Raw genomic sequence first — 14,293 nt, 5'->3', positions numbered from 1 at the left:
GTGTAGAGGTCTCCAGCATACAGGTCTCCAGCATAGAGGCCTCTAGTGTAGAGGTCTCCAGCATACAGGTCTCCAGCATAGAGGCCTCTAATGTAGAGGTCTCCAGCATACAGGTCTCCAGCATAGAGGCCTCTAGTGTAGAGGTCTCCAGCGTAGAGGCCTCCAGCGTAGAGGTCTCTAGCGTAGAGGTCTCCAGCGTAGAGGCCTCCAGCGCAGAGGTCTCCAGCGTAGAGGTCTCTAGTGTAGAGGCCTCCAGCGTACAGGTCTCCAGCATAGAGGTCTCCAGCGTAGAGGCCTCCAGCATAGAGGCCTCCAGCATAGAGGCCTCCAGCGTACAGGTCTCCAGCATAGAGGCCTCTAGTGTAGAGGTCTCCAGCATACAGGTCTCCAGCGTAGAGGCCTCCAGCGTAGAGGCCTCCAGCATAGAGGCCTCCAGCGTAGAGGTCTCCAGCGTAGAGGCCTCCAGCATAGAGGTCTTCAGCGTAGAAGCCTACAGCGTAGAGGTCTCCAGCGTAGAGGTCTCCAGCACAGAGGTCTTCAGCGTAGAAGCCTACAGCGTAGAGGTCTCCAGCGTAGAGGTCTCCAGTGTGCTCGTGGTGTGGTTTGTGTTCAGTGACAGGATGAATTGTTGCTTCCTTTTTACAGTTAGTTTAATAAAGCTCTGACCTGAGACCACCTGCTGATTCATCTAAAGACTAATCAATGATGAGGACTCAGATCTCCAAGAAAAAAAAATCTTTATTACCCATTCTGAATATTTTACCAGTGTTACGCTCTCACAGAGTCAAATGTACACGACAGAACTGCCATCATGTTATTTACAGGCGGAGAGGAGGAATGTGACGTGTTCAGCTGACATGCAGAAACAAGCTGAACGTGTTGAGACGGACGCCGTGGTCAGAGAGAGAGAGAGAGAGAGAGAGAGAGAGAGAGAGAGAGAGGCTCTGATCCACTGAATGAAAGTAAAGAAGGTTTAAATATGAAGAGGTTAAAGGTGAGGATGAAGCGGCTCTGCTCCTCTGAATAACCCACACGTAACAGAAGAGAACTCAAGTTCATCCAGACACACTTAGAACTGCAAAATAGGCACATATGGCAGATAACACACACACTCTGATGAACTCAGGATTCACACATGAAGAGGAAGAGACAGAAGAATGGACCAAGAACAGAATCTGTGCAAATTAAGAAGAGGACAGAATCATTGAAATAACTTCAGAGCAGACACCACAAAACGCTGATCCATCTGAAACCGATGAGATGAGTCTGTTGATGCTCCGCCTCCCTCTGCTGGCGAGCTGGATTAGAGCGCATGTCCCCCCCGTACGGGCGGAGCATGCAGACGTTAGAACGAAAACAAATCAAGCACACTAAATGATCTCCACACACTCGTCTGACGGCGTTTGACGACCTCAGGAAACAGTCTGATTTAAAGCAGCCACAGAAAGCAGACTAGACCTAGAGACAGAGACCACATCACAGCGCCGGAGCAGGAGAGGGTCCGACCCAGAATCAAGAAGAGTACAGAGTGATTACAAAGGAAAGGCGTGAGCATCATGGAGAGGAGGATCAGGAAGCAGTCTGTCAGGAGGCTGTGAGTGCTATAGACTCCCCCACGTCTCCACAGGAGGAAACTGTTCTACGGCGCCGCTCTCACTGTGCGCCTGATCGCCCAGGGTGAAGGTGAGTCTGTACTCCAGCTGGACTCTCTCCTGAAACACAACAAGGGGAGAGGAGACATCTTTAGAGTCCACAATCACAGGGTCCAACATCTTTAGAGTCCACAATCACAGGGTCCAACATCTTTAGAGTCCACATTCACAGGTCAACATCTTTAGAGTCCAGAATCACAGGGTCCAACATCTTTAGAGTTCACATTCACAAGTCAACATCTTTATAGTCCACATTCAAAGATCCAGCATCTTTAGAGTCCACATTCACAGGTCAACATCTTAAGAGTCGACATTCAAAGATCCAGCATCTTTAGAGTCCACATTCACAGGTCAACATCTTTAGAGTCGACATTCAAAGATCCAGCATCTTTATAGTCCACATTCACAGGTCAGCATCTTTAGAGTCCACATTCACAGGTCAACATCTTTAGAGTCCACATTCAAAGATCCAACATCTTTAGAGTCCACATTCAAAGATCCAACATTTTTAGAGTCCTCATTCACAGGTCAACATTTTTAGAGTCCACATTCAAAGATCCAACATCTTTAGAGTCCACATTCAAAGATCCAACATCTTTAGAGTCCACATTCAAAGATCCAACATCTTTAGAGTCCACATTCAAAGATCCAACATCTTTAGAGTCCACATTCAAAGATCCAACATTTTTAGAGTCCTCATTCACAGGTCAACATTTTTAGAGTCCACATTCACAGGTCAACATCTTTAGAGTCCACATTCAAAGATCCAACACCTTTAGAGTCCACATTCAAAGATCCAACATCTTTAGAGTCCACATTCACAGGTCAACATCTTTAGAGTCCACATTCACAGGTCAACATCTTTAGAGTCCACATTCAAAGATCCAACATCTTTAGAGTCCACATTCACAGGTCAACATCTTTAGAGTCCACATTCAAAGATCCAACACCTTTAGAGTCCACATTCAAAGATCCAACATTTTTAGAGTCCACATTCACAGGTCAACATCTTTAGAGTCCACATTCACAGGTCAACATCTTTAGAGTCCACATTCACAGGTCCAACATTTTTAGAGTCCACATTCACAGGCTAACATCTTTAGGTCAACATCTTTCGAGTCCACATTCACAGGTCAACATCTTTAGAGTTCACATTCACAGGTCAACATCTTTAGAGTTCACATTCACAGGTCAACATCTTTAGAGTCCACATTCAAAGATCCAACATCTTTAGAGTCCACATTCACAGGTCAACATCTTTAGAGTCCACATTCAAAGATCCAACACCTTTAGAGTCCACATTCAAAGATCCAACATTTTTAGAGTCCACATTCACAGGTCAACATCTTTAGAGTCCACATTCACAGTCCGACTGATAATCTACCTTCTACGATCTACACGTTACATGTGGGATTTTATTTTAAAGCAGGAGTCCAGACTGACCTTGTTGGGGTTTGCCAGCAGCAGGATCTGTGTGACGGCAGCGGGGGGGAGGATGGGGTTGAAGGCTGGGAGCTCTGATCCTGACGGAGGCTGCAGCTTCACCGCCATAGACTACAGAAACATGAACACAGAGTTATCTTCACTGAGAGCTGCAGAGGTTCAGAGACCTCTCTGTACAGGATGAACTTTGAATGCACAGATCTTTAGAGTGATCTTATCCACAGGGACTAAGAGGCCCTGAACACGCTCTGACCTTTGGAGCCGTCGTCTGGAAGTTAATGTTGGTGACGGGGACGGGAGCAGACGACAGCATGGAGATGATCACGACGAGCACATCGGGGCGAGACGGAGGCGAGTCACGGGCAAAGTGAAAGAGGACCCGCAGGCTGTGTCCGTCGAACACAGTGACAGGTAACAGACTACCTGAGGAGAGAGGACAGAGGAGTGAGGGTGGTTCTCAGACCTGTACCCCCAGGTGAGCAGGACCGTGACCCTGTTAAAGCACTTACTGGGCTTAATGGATTCTAAGGGGACGAACACGTCGGTCAGGGTGACCTCTGGAGCTGCGGCCTCGCTGCGAGTCGGGGACATGTCCAGCAGCGTGGCTCCGAGGCTGGGCTGGGAGTTAACGGGTGCAGGAGGTTCAGAGGTGAATGCTGGGATTGTGACGGGGGCTGTGTTGGATACAGACTTGTTCTGGAGGTCTCTCAGAGTCGGTTTAGACTGCTGCTTGTCCCTGAAAACACAAATATGAAACATTTATTTCAGAGCTGGAGGCTGAACCTTTTTCTGATTCTGACTTGATTTGAGGCCGTGATGACGTTAAGGTTCTCTGCTCTGTACTGGATCTACAGCTGGCCTCAGTCCTCAGTATGTTCTCTACCCCTGTGTTTGTATCTGAACGTCTATAAATGATGAGGAAATGTCAGGAGTTCATGTGAAAGCAGATTAAGAGCTGGTAAATCTCCTCGAGCAGGTCGTGTCAGAGCAGCGTGAGTCAGATACCATTTGACCTGCAGCCCCTCTGGAGGCAGGGACTGCTGCAGCAGCGCCTTCCCCAGCAGGTCCAGCTCGTCCAGCGCCGAGTTCCCAGGAGTGGATCCAGACGAGAGGAGCTGAGAGTGGGAGGGGGGGTCTGGACTCAGGAGGAGACTGGGTGCTGCTGGGATGTCTGCGTCTATGCTGTCTGAGGACTGGAGGAAAGAGAAAAGGAGTCATGATGCACATTAAAGTATCAGGACAAACAGTCAGTATGGAGAGCAGCAGCAGGAGGAACACAATCCAGCTCCATGGTTGTTAATCTGAGGAGGATTTCTTTCTCTCTATAAACAGATGTCTGCATGAAGAGCAGCTAACAATCTGTTCTAGGTCAAACATTTACACTGAGACACAAATCTGCTTGATGCTGTGTCACTAAAGAGAATCAGCGTTCAGATTTCCTGACTTCCCTGAACGCAGCATCCGAAATGATGGATCCCACCTCCATTCAACAAACAAACATTGTAGATGTAGTTTTCTTCTCCTCTTGAGGACAGACCTGACAAAGCTTGACTTTGGACTTTTGACTAATCTGCATCATGATGTTGTTATTTCAGCAAACTGAAGACCCGTTAATTACAAGAACATCACAAGAACATCACAAGAACATCAGTTTCTGTTTCAGGTTCAGACCGCTGAAGGAAGCCAGAGGGAAGCCTCTGTGGAACTGTTTACAGTGAAGCTGAGACTCAGAAGACACTGATGAACGATCACTTCTCCAGGGCAGAAAGTGATCTGAAAAATGAGGGTGCTTATTTAACAGACGTATCTTGAGGGGGAAATTTTGCTTCACTTTTGATCCAAACACGGTCACTTCTGAAGTTACTCGGGATAGGCCGATTATTGGTGCTGATATTCGGCATTTTGAGTTTTGACGCATGTCGGCATCAGCCTTTTTTTAAAAATCCGACAGCCGATAAGAGATCAATTTAAAAACGGGTTATTTTGGCTCAAAATTCACCACATCACGTGGCAGTAATGACACCGTCTGCAGAAACCGTAGCCTAGCTTGTGTTCCATTTCTCCCTGCAGTTTCTCATCACAGGGGCCGAGCTGAGCAGCATCCGTTGTGGCCCCTACAATCACTAGTTTTAGCCTTAGTTTTATTTTTCAACTCTTATCCTTACCTTTTAAATCTATTTATTTTAACTATTTTTATTCTTATTTTAATTACACATATTTTACTTTGGTGTGCATTAGTCTCTATTTTATTTTATTTTATGTTGTTCTTGTTTTTAATTTGTATTCTTATTATTTTTATTATTATCATTATTATTATCTTCCCACTTTGGGTTGCATTTGATTTGTATGAAAGGTGCTTTATAAATAAAGCTTGATTGATTGAATATATATATATGTATCAGCCCTGAAAAAACCATATCGGTCTATCTCTACAAGTTTCTGATGAGACTGTTACGATGCAGCGCAGAGAGAAGGCAGTCTGAAAGTACTTCAACACGACACCAGAAACACTGATAGGAGGGCCGGCGCTCTCAGAGGTACGTGTCATCATCGGAGGATTGCCAACAGGTGTCAGGAGATCCATCCTCCCTTCACTCACCTGGAAAGAGTCCCAGGCTATGGAGTCCTCTGGCTGTGAGGGAGCGTTGGAGGTGTGTGTTCCTTCACTTAGACCTGTGGTGTAAACACAGAGTGGCAGCACAGTTAAGGAATAAAGTTACACACTTCAGAGTCTCCTTTCCTCCGTGTTCATGCTGCGCTTTAATTCCTAAATAACTGCACACGTTTGAAATCCACATCCTGCACGCTGTTACCGAGAGTGACGAGCTCGTCATCCAGGAGACTGATCCCCGTCTCTTGTAGAGGGGCGTTGAGGCTTTCTATGGAAGTGGGGAACTCTGGGAAGGATGGAGGAGACTGTGGTGACGTGTCCAGGCCCGTCAGGTCCAGCAGCGCCGTCCCTCCTGAGAGACACGACACAGACCGGCTCAGGTCAGACTGAAACACAGACTTAGACTCATGGATGTAATGGACCACCAGTTGGGCGCCTCACTCACCTGATGGATTCTGTGTGTTGGAGGTGTTGTTCCCGTTCACGATCTCGCCCTTCACCTGCTGCTTGTACAGGTTGATGACGTGAGTCAGGCTGTCGTTGGCCTGCAGGATCTCGGCTGGGAGAGAAGACAGAGGAACTTTAGTCTCTTTGTTTTCAGTGTTTGTTTCTGAGGAGAGCTCACAAAGTGTTTATGAAACAGAGGATCAGAGGAGGAAAAATCTGCAGGGCGAGCAGGTTTCCAGCTGAATGAGGAGTAATGCTCGGAAATATTTGAGAGCTGGCACGAGAGCGAGCGTCCAGTTACAGGCGGATACTGGAGAACAGAGCATGAGGCTCAGCAGGTCTGAAGGAGGAAAAACAAACATTCTCAATATAACTAACTCTGAGTATCAACTAGGGATGACCACAATTAATCGATTATCGATTAATTGATTGTTAAGAAATTACTCGAAACACACACGTGGAACAAACATCATGTGGTCTCATATTACCCTCATCTATCAGGGAGGTGTTTTAAGTTTAAAGCATGTTTGGATGTGTATCAGCTGTTAAAGGTGTTGCGCACAGCGGAGACGCTCAGCTGGCGGCTGCGGCTGCGCGTCAGGTCTCCACGTGCGCTTTTTAAAAGAGGATCAATACAAAACTGCTGCCAACTACAACACGGACACAAAGGTTGACAGCTTTAAACAGGATATTTCCCACCTTTGGCTACGAAGGCAACAGACAGGTGGGAAATTCTGGTACGCTACGTTTACACCTCTGAGGTCATCAGGTACTGGTCTGCTTTCAGTTCCTAGAGTCAGAACGAAACATGGTGAAGCAGCGTTTAGTCATTATGCTCCACATATCTGGAACACACTCCCTGAAAGCTGCAGGTCTGCTCCAACTCTCACCTCTTTTAAATCAAAGACTAAGACTTTTTTATTTGCCACTGCCTTCCTATCTTAGCTTATTTTAACCCACTTTAAATTAAAATTTTAATGTAATTTTTAATATATTTCTAATTTTCCTTTTCTTTTCTGTTTTATCATATTTGTCATTTTCATTGTGTTCTTTTATGCCTGTCTGAATGTCTCCAATGCTTTTAATGTTTTAATGTAAAGCACATTGAGTTGCCCTCGTGTATGAAATGCGCTATACAAATAAAGCTGCCTTGCCTTGCCTTGCCTTGCCTACAGAGCAGCAACATCAGAGCCGTCTGGGCTTTTCTCCAGCGGGACTGTTTATGACCCGGTTGCGCTCCCGGCTGACACCTGACCGAATACACATGTTTATTTTTCTCAATAAGAACGAGTAGACAGAAAACTGGACACTGAGAGTCTGAAGTACTTTTCTGTTAGTATTATGAGCCTTCACTTTATAAGATTATGTCCGCGGAGAATATTTTAAACGAGCCTGATCGTTGATATTCTGCGTGTCAAACGTGTACCCGTATTCAATCCCGTCAGTTATTTGCATTTTGTTGCTGTAGAAAATAAAATTTAGGGGGAAAACAACCTATTTGGCATTGTTTTTGACGTAAGAATAATAATGTTTTTTTTTATCAATTAATCGATAATTGATCGTTAACATTTCCAAAAATCGATCACGGAAAATACTTAAAATGTACATCCCTAGTATCAACTAGGGCTGCAACTAACAATTATTTTTGGTGTGGACTAATCTATCAGTTATTTTTGCAGTTAGTCGATTAGTCACCTTTATTTGGCTCAAGTATTTGAGGGGTGCATGATGAGCCTCTCCTCATTACAAACTCATCCACACGCCAACTTAAATAGAAAGAACAAAACAGAGTGTTGTTGTTATTGTATTAATTTTGCTATTTTAAGGCTTTATAACAGTGCAGTAAGTTAAACAGATCATCAGTGATGTCTTACTGTGTAAATATTAAAGATGCACTGAAATGAAAATGATTTGCCGAAACATATTTAGACATCTACATGTGCTTCATTTTACTCTTGCAGATTTGTGAAGTTACTACACCTGACAACATGCTGCTTCCTGTTAAAGCCCTTTCAAAATAAAGTTTTTTAGACTACGTAACATAAGGGGAGTTTTATTGTGCAGCGTTCTTAAGGAACGTAATGTTTATCTTCAAAGTAGCTTAACTCCAATAGAGGCGGCCGTCGGGAGTTAAAATATGTACTGTTGTTCATTTAGCTTTGAGTCACAGCTACAGACATCGATCCTACACGTGTTGGACTTCAGAAAACAGAGCTTTAACACACTTTGAAGCAGGTAGAGCCGTGGCAACAGATGAAAATCCCTGCATCGCGAGCTGAAGCTGCTGCAGCTGATAAGTGTCTCCTCTCTGTGTCACAGAGAGGAGGAGGGGGTCCGATCTACGTTGTTGCCTGTCATATATCACTCTGCTACGCTGCTATGAATCTGCGTCCCTGTTGTTTCGGTGATTTAAGCGTTTTGGCCGAAAACAATAATAATAAAAACAATATGACAGTCGACGTAACCAATTATGTCGACTAATCGTTGCAGCCCTAGTATCAACCCCAAACTCTTTATCTGGATTTATCTGTTTTGTGATTCTGTGATTTTGCAAACGTCTCTGAAAACATGCAACCAAAGTAGAAATTGCAAAACTTGATGTCAGACATTTCTGCAGCAAACAGAGAGCAAAGAAACAATCTGTGAGATCAGTGTGAGCTGCAGTGACAAAGATTTAACACCAGCTGGCTGGCATCAGCTCTCAGTCCTCCTGTGTTCCCTTTCTTTGTACTGTGGGTGTGTCTGTTGCTGTAATCAGGTTGAACCTGTAAAGGAGGAAGTCTGAGTCCAGCGTCCTGTTGGAGGTTTCTCAGACGGAAAGAAAGAAAACACCAGGAAACCAACACTGTGAGACAGAGCAACTTTAGAGGACAAACATCTCTGCAGCACTTTAACAAAGACGGGTCACTGATCTGTGCTCGATTATCACGATCTGTCCGAGGAGATTAATATGAGCGGCGCTCACCGAGAGCCTCGTCGTTGTCCTCCGTATCACTCGCCAGTCTGAACAGTGTGGGTCTCATTTTCTCACAGCGCTGGTACAAATCCTGAAATCACAATCAGAGTCACGTTTCTGTTCACGGTCACACGTCACAGCCGAGTTTACTCTGAACACCTCGAGTGTCTGCAGGTCACCTGGATGAGTTCATGGTTGCTCTGGTTGGGGGCGTTGCCGTCGTAGTCCTGCAGGAGCTGAGTCAGCAGAGCGACGCTCTCGTTCACCTCCTGGATGGCGTTCACTCGCTTTGATACCTTCTCTGCTCGCCTCTGATCCTACGAGACGAATTCACAAAGAGACACAAACCAGAGTGTGACTGCAGACACATGCAAGCATCGTTAGATTAGATTAGATTAGATGTTGTTGATGCACGTGTGTGTTATTATCCTGCATGTTACAGAGCTGCAGGGAGGTGCATTAGAGTTCAAATGCAGAGACGCAGAGTCTGAAGTTCAGTAAGGTCAGAGAGGAGAGCAGAGACCAGCTCCTGTTTCTCCTCAAACTGGGACAAATTCACTCTGTATTCCTGCTGAATCACTCCACCGTGTCTCTCTCACACACACACACACACACACACCCACACACACACCCACACACTCCCCATTTCCTCCTTCAGCTCATATTTTGGTGAGTGCAGCGCTCTGGTGTTTCCTCCGTTTACTCAAAGATCCCTCACAAGGCGACATCAGCAGCTCTTCAGAGAGACAGGAGTGTAAATAAGAAGGGAAGGTGTTTACCTCTTGAACCATTTCCTTGATGAGTTTGTTCGCAGCTTTCAGGTCCTCGGGGTGCGTGCTGTTCAGCAGGCGAGACAACGTCTGATGAATCAGACAGCCAGAGTCCAGGAGGGGGGGGGGGGGGGGGGGGGGGGGGATCCCAGAGGAGAGACAAACACAATCAGTGAGGAGGAGATGGGATCAGGTCATATTTATCCTTCTATAACTACTCATTAGTTTCCTTTAATAAACCAGTCCTTACTTTGGACTTCTCCTCGTCCTCAAAGATGGCGTTCTTGGGTCTGGGTGGAGGAAGGTTCAGCAGTTTGTCCGGTGGGAGCTCGGGGTCTTGTTTAATAATACCTGGATCACAAACGAGGAGTTTAATGCTTCAGATCAGAGCGTGAACGCTGCTGATGAAGATGAAGAACATCCTCCTCATCCCTGTTTGACCCTCACCTTGTTTCTTCAGCATCGTGTAGGCGTCAGAGATCTTCGCCTCGTCAGGTAACCCCAACGTCCAGCTGTAGATCAACTCCAAGACCTTCTTCTTCACTGGCTCAGGAGACCGAGAGCCCAGGTACTGAGGGACAGAGAGGGACAGAGAGCAAGTGATTAACATGCAACAGACCTGAGAGAGAGAGAGAGAGAGATAGAGAGACTCGAACAGTCTCACCTTTGGAGAAACTACTTTGATGAGTTCATTGAGAAAACGGAATTTGCCCACTTCACTGTGAAACCTTTTCCCACAGTTCTTCATACACGTCTCCAGAACCTGAAAATCAATACAATTAGTCATTAAGTCAATCAGAACACACACACATACACACACATACTCACACACACACACGCTCTCACGGTTATCTGAAGATAAAGTCTGATGAACTGGACTGAGATCATGACATTACAGAGAATACAACCTCACACACTTCTGACTCAGAAGAGTTTGACATCAACTTTAAAGTCTGACAGCAGTAACAGAATAAAATAGGAAATCTCTGAATGTAAGAAAATGATCTGGGTATAATCAGAGGGAAATAAAAATCAGAGGAATCTTAGCTGAGGAGAAAAATCTGATGTCAGACATTTTCCCTGACAGTCCAGGATCTGATCCAGACTCACCAGCAGGGCCTGCATGGCCTCCCATTCCTGTGGAGACTGAATCTTGTGGGCGAGGAGCCTCGTAGCCAGCTGAGGTCTGAAACACAAACGTGCAGAGCTTTAATCACAGCAGCCGAGGACTAGAGAGGGAAGAGGAGTGTGATGCACGATGCTCTGAGGTTTCTCCATCCATCCATCCATCCATCCATCCATCCATCCATCCATCCATCCATCCAACCATCCATCCAGCCTCTCTATATTACTGTCATCATAACTTGGGGTGTTAAATATGCATGTTTACATTAAAACAGTCACCTATGAGGTCTTTAACTATACAATTAACAGTCTGTGGTGTATGTGTCTGACAGGAACAGAGTAAGTCCTTCACATGGTTTGTAATTTGTACTAAAGCCTTCAGTTTTAACATTAAAGTGACGTTGATTTGATTAAGATTCAACGGGAAACATCATTTAAATGAACTGAAATTAAACTGAACCAAAAACTTCATGTTGATATCAAATGAAGAAAAGGAAACGTTGGTGATGAACAGTGAACTGAGCTCGTAAAGAAAGCGGTGTGAAGCTCAGACGAGACTCTGAAAGGTCGACTGTGAACGTGATTATTTAGCAGACACATTTCACAGAAGCTTTTCTAAACACAGATAAACAAACATACACTTCTTTCATGAACATTTAGCATTTTCAGACAAACATGAACAAACTGAAGTCAGCATCAATCAGACCAGGACTACCACACGGAGCTCTCACCCCTCCAGGTCATTGTTGAGCTGGTCACAGAAGGCATGGATGCTGCTCCAGTCTGTGTCTCTGTTCAGAGGGTTCGTGGCTCGGTCTGAAACATCAGAACATGATGTTAGGGGACACAGGTAACAAAGATCACCTCATGGTAACTGCATTAAAACCCTGTTACTGTGGAGGAAGGACACACGTGATGTAGTGACTATCCTGACCTGAGTTTAGTCACTGTCTGGGTGCAGGAGTGAGGTGTTTTTGACGCACTTCTAAAAGAATCCAATGTCCAATCCGAGGTTATTGTTGCGTTATTTCTTGCCGTTTGTTGTTCCAATAGATAAACAGGTGAAGACAACTTACTTTGAAGGTGATATGTGTGAAGAGTATAACAGTGTGGTCTAGGATGAGTGGTAAGAACCTGTGTGCTCTTCCTGTTCCCAAGTTCACTACTTCACCTGTTCCCCTTTTGCAGCATTTACCTGCCTGTTTACCTGAAGTGCCCCCTGTGGTGATTGTGCAAGTAACAAAACAAAACATAGGTAAAAATGGCTCATACACGTGGAGTGAATTAAAGATTATGATTACTAAACTTTAAGACAGTCAAATAATTTGTAATATTTTGATGTATTATTTCAGCCTCATATCAGATTTCTATCTCTCTTTATTAATCTAAAATATAACAATATATTTTATATTTTCATGCTTATGTTAGCTTAATGTCATATTTCCTTTTAAGCTGTTAATATTATTATAGTGTTTTAATTAATTTATTTTATTTTTTATTCTATTGTAATGTTTTGATATTAATTGTATTCCTTCTTAATGTTACTATGGGTGGGGGTGGGGAGGGATTTCTATTACTCAGTATATGTCATCACTTTGAATTATTACTGTTGTATTGAAAAAAATCATAAATAAACTTTGCTTAAAACAATATAGTATCATTGTGTTGTTTTGAACTCTGTAACACTGTGAACTGCTGCTTTATAAAGAAACTAACCTGGATCAGAAAGTGTTATTATGATGATTATAATGACCTTTAATTTGTCAGATATTAAACTGTGAGGATCAGATGATGTGTTTTTATGGAGTCATCTGAGGTGACAACACCATACACACTAACTACTACCACTATTATCATTATATTACATATTCATATCGGTTTATGTTGCTGTTTACTTCATGACAGAATGTGTTATAACACATTGTAATTGCAGATTAGCATCAGTGTTCATTCCAGGATATCTTCAGTTCCTGTAACAGATCTTTAAATTTGTCACAGACTGAAACTCTGTGCGAGCAGGAGGCCCTCAGCCATCCCGAGACCTAATGATTAAAATTCATTAAGTCTCTGCCACATGACCCAGCTCGGGTCCAGCTCTGCCACATGACCCAGCTCGGGTCCAGCTCGGGTCCAGCTCCACACCGAGAGAGCCTCTCAGACCAGCTGCTAACAGAGTGTCACGTTAGCTAGCTCTCTGTCGGAAGTCTCGTTTCCTTCTAGATTTTTTCTGCTGTTTCATTTATCAGCTGTAATCAAAGTAAACCTCTGTAGAGTAAATACAGGGACCCTGTCCTGCTGACAGAGACCAGCTAGCCGCGTTATGAAGCTAACTCCGCCCGGATGTGTTGTGTTGACAGCAGCAGCTCCGGAGCTAGCTTAGCAACCTGGATGTGACGGCGGGGTCCCAGTCCTCTCTGCCGGGGCTCACGCTGCAGTGGTTACCTGTCATCTCTTCTACAACAACTCACGGATAACATCTAGTCCATGTCCGGGTCTCCGAGCCCTTCTTACTCGGTATATTAAGTTTAAAATACTCACTGATACGAGACTCCAAACTCTCCGCATCGGGGGGCGCAGCCATCACAGCGAGACTTAAGTGAAGTGTCAGTCTCGCGAGACTTGCACACTGCAACGTAGCGTCAGAGGAGACGTAGAGCGCGAGCGGATAGAGAGGGCGCGAACAGCTTCACACAGTTTAACGGTAAATATCCAGAAAAATGTTAAAAATCTGATTTATTTATGCGTCTAAAATATAGATAGAATTATTTTTTTAATCAAGGTTAGAAAAATACGTGCCTGTTATCTTTAACTATTATTAATGAAACAAAACAGTGTTATCTTTTAATATCTCCCCATCAACACCATTATCTACGTATTTTTAAATTATATTATGAGTTTAATACACTAATCCTCTCAAATACTAATGGAAATAATCACCAGATGTTATATTTTAACTTCAAATGTCACTATATTGTAATTTGTTTTGGGATAACCGCTCTAAGAAGAACATATCTATACCAAGAGAGCTTCCTCAAGCTAGACAACAGAGAAACACCGGAAGTTGTGACCTTTCAAAATAAAAGTGAAATGTTTTGTTGAGCGACCACAGAAAAAGTCCGCGTATGAATTTAAACAAAAATGGAACTGTATTTCTAATCATGATTTTAAAACAGAATGAATCAATTTGTTGCTCATTTTTTAAATTTAAAGATAAGGAAGCAAATTGTGCTTTTATTTTATGAAAAGTGACGTAGAGGAAGTGATTTTGTAAACATTGGTGTAACTACTT

The 14,293-nt window shown here is 44.1% G+C and overlaps 1 protein-coding gene across 1 annotated transcript; it reads right to left on the bottom strand.

Annotated features, from left to right (window-relative positions):
- Nucleotides 1–720: 720 nt before the first annotated feature.
- On the bottom strand, nucleotides 721–13,667 carry LOC117831959 (ADP-ribosylation factor-binding protein GGA1-like). Its single transcript, XM_034710867.1, has 17 exons — nucleotides 13,543–13,667; nucleotides 11,736–11,820; nucleotides 10,990–11,065; nucleotides 10,544–10,642; nucleotides 10,327–10,450; nucleotides 10,130–10,230; nucleotides 9,889–9,969; nucleotides 9,289–9,426; nucleotides 9,119–9,200; nucleotides 6,152–6,265; nucleotides 5,909–6,058; nucleotides 5,695–5,768; nucleotides 4,101–4,288; nucleotides 3,605–3,831; nucleotides 3,349–3,518; nucleotides 3,096–3,206; nucleotides 721–1,712 (listed from the first exon to the last, which is right to left on the bottom strand). Exons 1-17 carry the CDS (start codon nucleotides 13,583–13,585, stop codon nucleotides 1,602–1,604), a joined length of 1,974 nt encoding a protein of 657 aa, XP_034566758.1. The 5' UTR covers nucleotides 13,586–13,667; the 3' UTR covers nucleotides 721–1,601.
- Nucleotides 13,668–14,293: the final 626 nt, after the last annotated feature.

Source organism: Notolabrus celidotus, chromosome 20 (genome assembly GCF_009762535.1).
Source record: "Notolabrus celidotus isolate fNotCel1 chromosome 20, fNotCel1.pri, whole genome shotgun sequence".
Classification (NCBI taxonomy): Eukaryota; Metazoa; Chordata; class Actinopteri; order Labriformes; family Labridae; genus Notolabrus; species Notolabrus celidotus.
Note: the sequence above shows the minus strand (reverse complement) of the source record. Positions and strands in the feature narration are given on the sequence as shown.